We start from the raw sequence: 10115 nt of genomic DNA on the forward strand, positions 1-10115 counted from the left end.
ACCTGATCCACAGGCATCCGTTCATGCAGGTCTAGAGAATAAAACAGTATTGTTGGTTTATAAATAAGTAATTCAGCTCAGGAAAGCAGTGCTGGGAAATCACAGTCACATCAGTGCCCTAGCTTTTGTAAAAACAGACACCACCACCTTTAGTTTAGCTCTGAGGAGTTGGAATGTTGAGAATTTTTCTTTCCATTGGAAAGGACTTTAGGTTAGAGTATGAAAGGATAAAGCAGATTGACACTTTGACTGGAGGAGAGGCATTTCTTACTAATAAACAACAGCACATTCTCTCTGCTGTTCTGTTATTTATCTATAAAAAAGTTAAATTTTGCTACTTTGTGGTCACACCCACAGGGAGACACACATACACACACACATCCCCACAAACAAGTGCAAATATATACACACGGGCGGACCACTCCAGGATGTTTAACATGAAAATACATTTGAGGTCAGCTGTATTAACCTTTAATGAATTTTCAAAGGAGGTTGAATAAGCATTAACTTAGGTTAACAGTTACTGTCATTATTTCTCAGTTTTCTCTTCTGTATGAATTTTATAGTTTGTAACAAACAAATATTGCTTTAGGTACTTCCTGAATGTTTTGTCTCGTAACCCATAAATGACTGGACTGATGAGTCGAGGCAGGATCTGAATCAATATTGCAATAGTGAAGCGAATGGTTACCGCATTATTTGGAAAGAAGAATGTAAGACCTTCTATAACGAGATGAAAAACATAAGAGAGCATGCACAACATTAGCTGGAAGCCGTGGAGGAGGACAGTGTTTCTTGCCTTCTTGGCATCTGCAGCAGCCGCCTTAGCTGTAAAAAGTATCCTGAAGTATGTATAGAAAAGTGTCATCCACACAATGACCAAAAACACTGCATTGAGTGCATCTCTCTTTACTGTGAGATACGGGGCCCTGAAAATATTTTCCCTCAAGCAAAAAACTCTGGAATTAAAGAATTCCACAGGTTCTGTGGCTACGGCAACAAATATATCTGGTAGGATTGAAAGCGTACTGAGTGTCCATATTAAGCCGATCACAGCATAGGTTTTCTTGACTGTACAGATCTGGGTGTGATGGAGAGGGAAGCAAATGGCAACGTAACACTCCACTGCCATAACTGCCAGGGTCAGGGGGTTGTTCAGGTTTGCAAATATAGCAATTATGAGCAAAACTATGCATAAGGAGGCATTCAGTGTAAACACAGTGTAACTGAGGACCTGAAGCAGAGTGAATGCACTCAGCAAGATGATATCGTTGATTACTAGGTGGATATAGAAGATGTAGCGAGGGTTCATGTTAAACACCTGTAGGAAAAGAGAATAACATAATGTAAGCGGTTTACAGTCTAATTAGTGACCTACACAACCTAAACAACAGAAATAATTTGTAGACAATGTAGCTCAAAGGTTTCAGACCTGATGTTTTCTGAATGTGTTTACCAGGATGCTGTTGACATAGTTAATGGCGATGCAGAGAACCACAGTGACCACATTTTTAATTATAACTGTTTGTACCGTATCGCGGTAAACAGCTGTTGTGGAATTCATTCTTGTTTTTAATGGATCATTGTTCGGCTGATTGTTTCACTGCACACAGCTGGAATAGAGACAAATTGATTAATAATGTACAGAAGAAGCATTTTATAAAGATTCAGCCTCATGCCCTGATTAGAATTCAATAAAATATAAAGTCTTAAATAGTAGCACGGAAGCTATTTCACACCAGTTAAATTACTGTAAATTATGATGAAAAATGTAAAAATCTATAATTTTTTAATTTGCTGTGGGCTTACAGTATCAACAATGCACCCATCAGAAATATGTACAGTGTACACATTATGAAAACATACTGTAAGGTTAATGCATTTTTAATACGTGCAAATACCTATTCAAACAATTAGTATGTAAAGGGATGTAGCTACAGTATCATAAATAGCTCACAATAATGAAAAGCAACTTAAATATTAGAGACCAAGCTCTTGTGATCTCACAAAGGTGTAAAATGGATAACAAGGATTTCACACTCACGTTTTTGGCAGTCCAGAATATAGTGTCCTACGCTTTTGAATGCTCTTGTTTTTGTAGTCATCTGAGTCGAATGCCATGGGATGAAGAACTGTCCTGGGTTTTGTGTGTGGTTGAGATTGTTTTGGTTTTATTTATTTATTTTATGATTTGTTTAGCCAGTGTAAATAATTTTGAGCACTCTATATAAGTATATTGTGTTTTTTTCTTTAATAATTACTTTCCCTTTCTGCCAGTGCTTGGCAACTTGGCAACTCTTTGAACATAACCTGCTCAAGTGTCTACGTGGCCTCAGCGTCAGTCCAGAGAGGGCATGTGACATTATAGTGGCTTGTGTTGTCCTTCACAACATTGCCAGGATAAGAGGAGCGAACCACCCTCCTTGTCCTGATGAAGACCAGGACAAAGGAGGACCAAGAGGATCCAGTAGTGAACCAAGTAGACTCTTAAGATACGATGATTTGTCAGAATCACTTATTAATTTCTTAATTTTATTAATTATTTATGATTTTTTTTACGCTGCTTAGGTTTAGTGATGAGGTAGATCGACCCTCATCTTTATGGAAATCCCCAGGAATGTTCTGTAAAATGACAATGTGAAAATTGCTTACTCTAATGTTAAAAGGGGGTATGTTACTGTATATGGTATGTATCAGACCTCTGTGGATCTAGCAGCACTGTCCAATTCTGTCACAGAAGTGATCTCTTCATCTTCATCCTACAGTGGAAATATGGAAATATACAGTACTTTATCTAGTAATGAAACAACATAAAATGTAAATGCAACAAATCACTTACACATGTCACAGACTATGTGTCCAGTAATACAATCCATCCATCAGTGACTGCAATACAATGCAACCCATAAGATCAATGTGAAAAAAAGGCAGAGTACTACAACATTGTAGATACCTATGCAGCATATTACGTAAAATAAGCCTGCATACTAATGTTAATACTGTGGTAAACGTACATTTCACTAAGTTACTCATATCGTGGGAGGTAGTGTGGGATGAAGTGCCCCCAAGAATGCTATCGACCACTTGTCGCATTTACTCTTTCAGTTATTTTTTGCAGAGCCACTGATGCAGCTGTGTTGCTTTTTCTAATAATAATCGTCTTGAATTCCTCGTATGCCAGCATTGAAACCTACAACTCCACCTATGTATAATATGCTGCCCTTTTATTGTCGCTTCGGTTTTCCATGATACCCCGGAATTTGGCGATTCGTTGCCAATGTCTTTATATATAAGCCGTGCACATGCGTTAACTCTCGGTTACCAACAGGAGGTAGATTAACCTAACTCTTCTCAGGTGTTTTGGAACCGACATACTCTGGGTAAGCAGGTTCTGGCGTAGTTCAGGGTTTAGCAGAAGGTCATTCAACCCTGCTTTCTGGAACACCGGTTTGCCCGAGGACCTTTGTTGGTGTTTCGAGGAGCTTGCAAAAGATTATGTGGAAGCGCCCGGATTGAGGGCGCGGCTCTAGGTAGTGAAGCTAGCGATTGGCATCTTGGAGGTGGAGTATTGGTGGTTTGATAACCCTGGTGTGAGGACGCTTTTCGCTTGGCTGGGTTCGATGCAAGAGCATTTGGAACACGCTCTGCGCATCTCACCCGCCAACGCATTGTCCCCAAGTCAGCCGCCAGCACCCGTCTCTCCATCGATGCCACGGTGCTCTCTGTCTCAGCCTGCAGCAACCACTGTGTTTCAGCCTGCATCAACCGCTTTGTCTCAGCCTGCATCAACCACTGCTGCACCTGTTGCCCCCCCCAGTATTATATGTGAACTCCCATTTGACCCATCATCAACCACTGCTGCACCTGTTGCTAAGCCACGTCAAGCTCCTGTGCAGCCATCTTGCCCAGCTCAAGCTCCTATGCAGCCATCTTGCCCAGCTCAAGCTCCTATGCAGCCATCTTGCCCAACTCAAGCACCTGCCTCGACTCCTGAACAGGCTCCCAGCCACTCGAAATCCAAGGGCTCTGAGTCTGCACCCTGTCCTGCTGACGCGACCAGTCCTAGCTCGCAGTCCTAGCTTGCAGTCATCCTACTGGCTGCCACCCGTATTGTCCCTCCTAAAGGAGTTTCTGGACGTCGCTCCTTCTACAACTGACTAGCATGTCAGGGAGGTGGTGGCTCTATGTCGCCTGGCCCAGTCAGGCCAAGCCTCTGCCCAGTCAAGCCCAGCTGCTGCCCAATCAAGCCAGACTTCAGTTCAGATTCCAGTCCCTGTTGGCCCGGAGAAGGCCATCCCTGTCCCTGTTTGCCCGGAGGTGGTCATTCCAGTCCTTGTCCCTCTACTCTCATGTGTGGAGGTGTCTCTCCCCAGGTTCCTGTTGGTCCGCTGACGACCACATCTGCCTCAGTTCCTGGTGGTCCAGAGAGGACCACGTCGATCTCAAGGTCTTGTTTTGGCTTAGTCCTTGTTCATACCTCAGCCTGAATACGGATTACCATTTTTGACCACTGCCTGTCTGACCCTGAGTTCTGCCTGTCGTTCTGGATCTGTCTGCATTAAAAACAAAGATGATGTGTCATCTTCAGTGTCATTACATTGTCAATCTAATAAAAGACCAGTAAGAGTGACACACCTTCTTTGGACAATTAAATTACAAAACTATCATACTGTATTTACTTTCTATTCTGCGCTATTTCATACATTTTTGTTCACTGCATAATTCCATATTTGTTTTTTAATTTTCGTTTTTGTTGTTAAGTATTAACTACCCAAATAGCAATATTCCACAAAATACAGGTAAAAGTACATTTACAAATACTTTATTTAGCTAAAGGATACATGGGTTAGCTTACAGTATGAGGAATTGATTTACTCTTCTTATATCAGACATCACTTTCTCTTTCCTGCTTACCGTATTAATGTAGTTTTGGAGTAAATTGTAACCAGGCTTAATCAGAAGTAAATTTTTGTGTTTGCCTAAATGCAGCTGTGCTGCATCTCACACTTTAGTCTGACTGTACCCTGTGAACCCTTTGGGATTATGTGGACAGCCTGCTTAAAATAATACTGTAAAAAATTATGGGTTTATATGTTTTCAATAAACATAACATGTAAACATTCACAGTGCAAGTTGGAAAAAGTATGCAAATCTTTTGACTTAATAACTGGTTAACCCTCCTTTGGTGTATTTTCTTTTGTTGAATTACTTCTGTGGTTTTGGTTTTTGTCCTGTTGCATCACCCATCCTCTGTGGAGCTTCAGATGGTGGACTGATGGTCTTAGGTTTTGTCTTGATAAACTTTGAAATTCCAATTTCTATCTGACAGCAATTCGTCCAGGCCCTGAGACAGCAAAGCAGCCCCAAACCATGATGCTCCCTCCACCATATTTTACAGGGGATGAGGTTTTGTTGTTGGTGTGCTGTGCCTTTTCTTTCTTCACACATAGTGTTGTGTGTTTTTTCCAAACAATTCAATTTTCAGGGCCCGGCCAGGCACAGCCCGAAAGAGCGACGTGGGGCCGTCCTCAAGTGAGAGTGCCGCGGTGAGAGGCGGCGGGCTGGTGTGGGCTTGCTCATAGCTCCCTAGCTTAGTCACCATGTGTTGGAGTTTTCCCCGGTGGACGAGAGGGTCGCTTCCCTGCGCCTTCGGGTGGTGGATAGGTCACTCACCGTCATTTGTTACGGGCCAAATGGCAGTGTGGAGTACCCGGCCTTCTTGGGGTCCCTGGAGGGAGTGTTGGAAAGCGGTCCAACTGGGGACCCCATCGTTATTCTGGGAGATTTCAATGCCCACGTAGGTAACGACAGTGATACCTGGAGAGGCGTGATTGGGAGGAACGGCCTCCCTGATCTGAACCCGAATGGTGTTATGTTATTGGACTTCTGTGCTAAGCAGAGTTTGGCCATAACAAACACCATGTTCGAACATAAGGGTGTCCATCGGTGCACATGGCACCAGGACACCCTAGGCCGGAGGTCGATGATAGACTTTGTAGTCGTTTCACCTGACCTTCGGCCATATGTTTTGGACACTCGGGTGAAGAGAGGGGCTGAGCTGTCAACTGATCACCACCTGGTGGTGAGTAGGATCCGCTGGCAGGGAAGGAGGCTGGAAAAACTTGGCAGGCCCAAACGTATTGTGAGGGTCTGTTGGGAACGCCTGGCTGAACCCTCTGTCAGACGGACCTTTAACTCACACCTCCGGGAGAGCTTCGACCAGATTCTGAGGGAGGTGGGAGACATAGAGTCCGAGTGGACCATGTTCTCCGTCTCCATCGTCAACGCGGCCGTTCGGAGCTGTGGACGCAGGGTCTCCGGTGCCTGTCGTGGTGGTAATCCCCGAACCCGGTGGTGGACGCCGGAGGTAAGGAACGCCATCAAGCTGAAGAAGGAGTCCTACCAGGTATGGTTGACCTGTAGGACTCCTGAGGCAGCTGATGGGTACCGGCAGGCCAAGCGTGCTGCAGCCCGTACCGTTGCGGAGGCAAAAACGCGGGCTTGGGAGGAGTTCGGGGAGGCCATGGAGGAGGACTATCGCTCGACCTCAAAGAGATTCTGGCAAACCGTTCGGCGCCTCAGGAGGGGGAAGCAGTTCTTGACCAACTCTGTTTTCAGTGGAGGTGGGGAGCTGTTGACCTCAACTGGGGATGTTATCGGACGGTGGAAGGAGTACTTTGAGGATCCCCTCCGACATGCCTTCTGCTGAGGAAGCAGAGGCAGGGGACTCAGAGGCGGACTCGCCCATCACCCAGGCTGAGGTCACTGAGGTAGTTAGTAAGCTCCTCGGTGGTAGAGCAGCAGGGGTGGATGAGATCCGTCCTGAGTACCTCAAGTCTCTGGATGTTGTGGGGCTGTCTTGGGTGACACGCCTCTGCAACATCGTGTGGAGGAGGGGGACAGTTCCTCTGGACTGGACAACTGGGGTGGTTGTCCCTCTTTACAAAAAGGAGGACAGGAGAGTGTGTTCCAACTATAGGGGGATCACACTTCTCAGCCTCCCTGGGAAAGTCTATGCCAGGGTACTGGAGAGGAGAATTCGGCCGATAGTCGAACCTCGGATACAGGAGGAACAATGTGGTTTTCGGCCTGGTCGTGGAACGCTGGACCAGCTTTATACCCTCAGCAGGGTGCTTGAGGGTTTGTGGGAGTTTGCCCAACCAGTCTACATGTGCTTTGTGGATCTGGAGAAGGCATTCGACCGCGTCCCTCGTGACATCCTGTGGGGGGTGCTCCGGGAGTATGGAATCCAGGGCCCTTTGCTAAGGGCTGTTCGGTCTCTGTACAACCGGAGCAGGAGCTTGGTTCGCATTGCCAGCAATAAGTCAGACCTGTTCCCGGTGCATGTTGGACTTCGGCAGGGCTGCCCTTTGTCACCGGTTCTGTTCATTATTTTTATGGACAGAATTTCTAGGCGCAGCCAGGGGCCGGAGGGGGTCTGGTTTGGGGACCACAGGATAGCATCTCTGCTTTTTGCAGATGATGTTGTCCTGTTGGCTTCATCAGGCCAGGACCTCCAGCATGCGCTGGTGCAGTTTGCAGCTGAGTGTGAAGCGGCTGGGATGAGAATCAGTTCCTCCAAATCTGAGGCCATGGTTCTCGACCGGAAAAAGGTGGTTTGCTCTCTCCAGGTTGGAGAAGAGTTCCTGCCTCAAGTGGAGGAGTTTAAGTATCTTGGGGTCTTGTTCACGAGTGAAGGAAGGAAGGAGCGTGAGTTTGACAGACGGATCGGTGCGGCGGCTGCAGTAATGCGTTCGGTGTATCGGTCCGTCGTGGTGAAGAGGGAGCTGAGCCGAAAGGCAAAGCTCTCAATTTACTGGTCAATCTACGTTCCTACCCTCACCTATGGTCATGAGCTTTGGGTCATGACCGAAAGGGCAAGGTCACGGATACAAGCGGCTGAAATGAGCTTCCTCCGCAGGGTGGCTGGGCGCTCCCTTAGAGATAAGGTGAGGAGCTCTGTCACCCGGGAGGAGCTCGGAGTAGAGTCGCTGCTCCTCCACATCGAGAGGAGCCAGTTGAGGTGGCTTGGGCATCTAGTTCGGATGCCTCCTGGACGCCTCCCTGGGGAGGTGTTCCGGGCACGTCCCACCGGTAGGAGGCCCCGAGGAAGACCCAGGACTCGCTGGAGAGACTACGTCCCGGCACGGGAACGTTTCGGGGTCCCACCGGAAGAGCTGGAGGAAGTGTCCAGGGAGAGGAAAGTCTGGAACTCTCTGCTTAGACTGCTGCCCCGCGACCCGGCCCCGGAAAAGCGGATGAAAATGGATGGATGGATGGAAAACAATAATCTAACTGAAAGATAGAGGAGGCAGCAGGAGAAGACCATTCTTCAAGGGTTAGGGATAGGGTTGCCTTTTTGTTGAGTTTACTTATGACTTTTAGGGATTTCAAGTAATTGGAAAAGTAAATGAGGAACATGGAAAGGGAGGGGGTATAACTATTCTATCTACCTGTGTGAATGTGATATTTGCACATAAGTCAAATCAAGTTGATCGTGTCTGAGATTCCTGAATCCAAGTTGCCCATGTAATAAATAGTGTTTAAATAAGAGAAAGGGGGAATGTCTAACTTTAAGGACATCCAATCATGGATATCAGTCAAAAACCTTTTAAGACATGAGCAGTTATAAAATAAATGTTCAATAGATTCAGGCTCTTAGTGGCAGAAAGTCCAGGGGTCTACTTCAAACCTAAACCATTTATGAATAAAGGCATTTACGTACAAGGTAGATTGCTGGAATCATCTTAAAATTAGTTTCTTTAAGTTTTGGAGGAATTGGGAATGAGAGGTAGCTAGACAGGCATTTCCTTCTCAGTGAGATATCTAGGCCATTACATGAGAAGACAGAGGTTCGGTCTTTTCACTGTAAACTAAATTGATAACTTTGTTATTAAATTTTACATCCAGAAAAGTAATATCACCCACTCTTAAGATGGGTCAAATGGGAGTTCACATATAATACTGGGGGGATTAGGGATATATTTACAGTTTGTTGTTCTTTCTTGGAGACTGTAATATTAAATTTAGCCATAAGTTCTTCTAGGAGTAATTGACCATTTGACTTCAAAGTAGCACTGACAAATTTAATATCCTTATCATACTAGTCAGATTTAAAGAGTGAGTTCCTATTTACAGTAATAACCCTGTTATTCCAAATAAGTGCATTGTTAGGTGAAAAGTTATGGGTAAAAAGCATTTTGCCAAACGTTAGAGCTTCATTGTGCAAATCAGATAGCTTAATAGGAATCTATGTTACCTCAAAATCACACTTAAGCAGAAAGTTGATCCTGCCAACCTTGTTAAATAAACTATTGGGAATGTGGTACCATATTGAATGAGGCTGAGAAATATATTCTTTTAGCCAATTGACTTTAAGAGTTGCGACAAAGGATTCAAAGTCTACTACTTTCAAAACCACCTTTTGTTACAAACACCCACAAGACCAGACAGGACGGGACCCACATGCAGTCAAAGGCGAGGATGGCCGATACAAAATGATATTTATTATAACTATACCGAACAGAGGGTCACTACAGAGTAGGAAAAAGGTTCACTAACTTAAACTGAGGTGCACTGCGAAGCAGGACTAAACAAACTAAAGAGAGAAATAACGCTAAACAGAAGTAACTACAAAACAAAATCAGGGCACAATAGGTCACCGCACTGAGCAAGTAAGATATAACCAAGATTTACATGACTACACACACTACAGAGTCAGGTTCAACACTTTTCTACAAACGTGGCCAAATTAGAAGTAGCGGGGCTGTACACAATTCAAATCAAACCAAACCAACCGTCATACAAGAAGTCGGAGACTGGAGCTAGACAGATGCAAACAGAGAGTCCACCATGACACACTGACAACTGATGTTCCCGGAAGGAAACAGCTCCTCAGTGTCGCCCTCTGAGGTTGGGAGGAGACTCACAACACCTTTTCGTGGTCTTTAATCATTTGATCTATAAAGATAGTGAGTTTTGTTTTTCCAATATAGGAATTTGATTTAATATCCATTTTTGGTACGTTTATTGAAACCATATATTTTAATCAAAATATATATATGGCCATAAAGTTCTAGTATAACCATAAGCCAGTGGCCCTCAGTGTCGCTCTT

At 44.9% G+C, this 10115-nt stretch overlaps 1 protein-coding gene across 1 annotated transcript; it reads right to left on the reverse strand.

Annotated features, from left to right (window-relative positions):
• Positions 1–529: 529 nt before the first annotated feature.
• Positions 530–1924, reverse strand: LOC114855464 (odorant receptor 131-2-like). The gene has a single exon (XM_055509120.1). It carries the CDS (start codon positions 1310–1312, stop codon positions 530–532), a length of 783 nt encoding a protein of 260 aa, XP_055365095.1. The 5' UTR covers positions 1313–1924.
• Between the last annotated feature and the right edge of the window lie 8191 nt (positions 1925–10115).

The sequence above is a fragment of the Betta splendens genome, chromosome 5, assembly GCF_900634795.4.
Source record: "Betta splendens chromosome 5, fBetSpl5.4, whole genome shotgun sequence".
Taxonomy (NCBI): Eukaryota; Metazoa; Chordata; class Actinopteri; order Anabantiformes; family Osphronemidae; genus Betta; species Betta splendens.

Bases quoted from the DNA above. Each gene is read 5' to 3' on its own strand.
- LOC114855464 (XM_055509120.1), bottom strand. From the start codon at position 1,312: ATGAACCCTCGCTACATCTTCTATATCCACCTAGTAATCAACGATATC.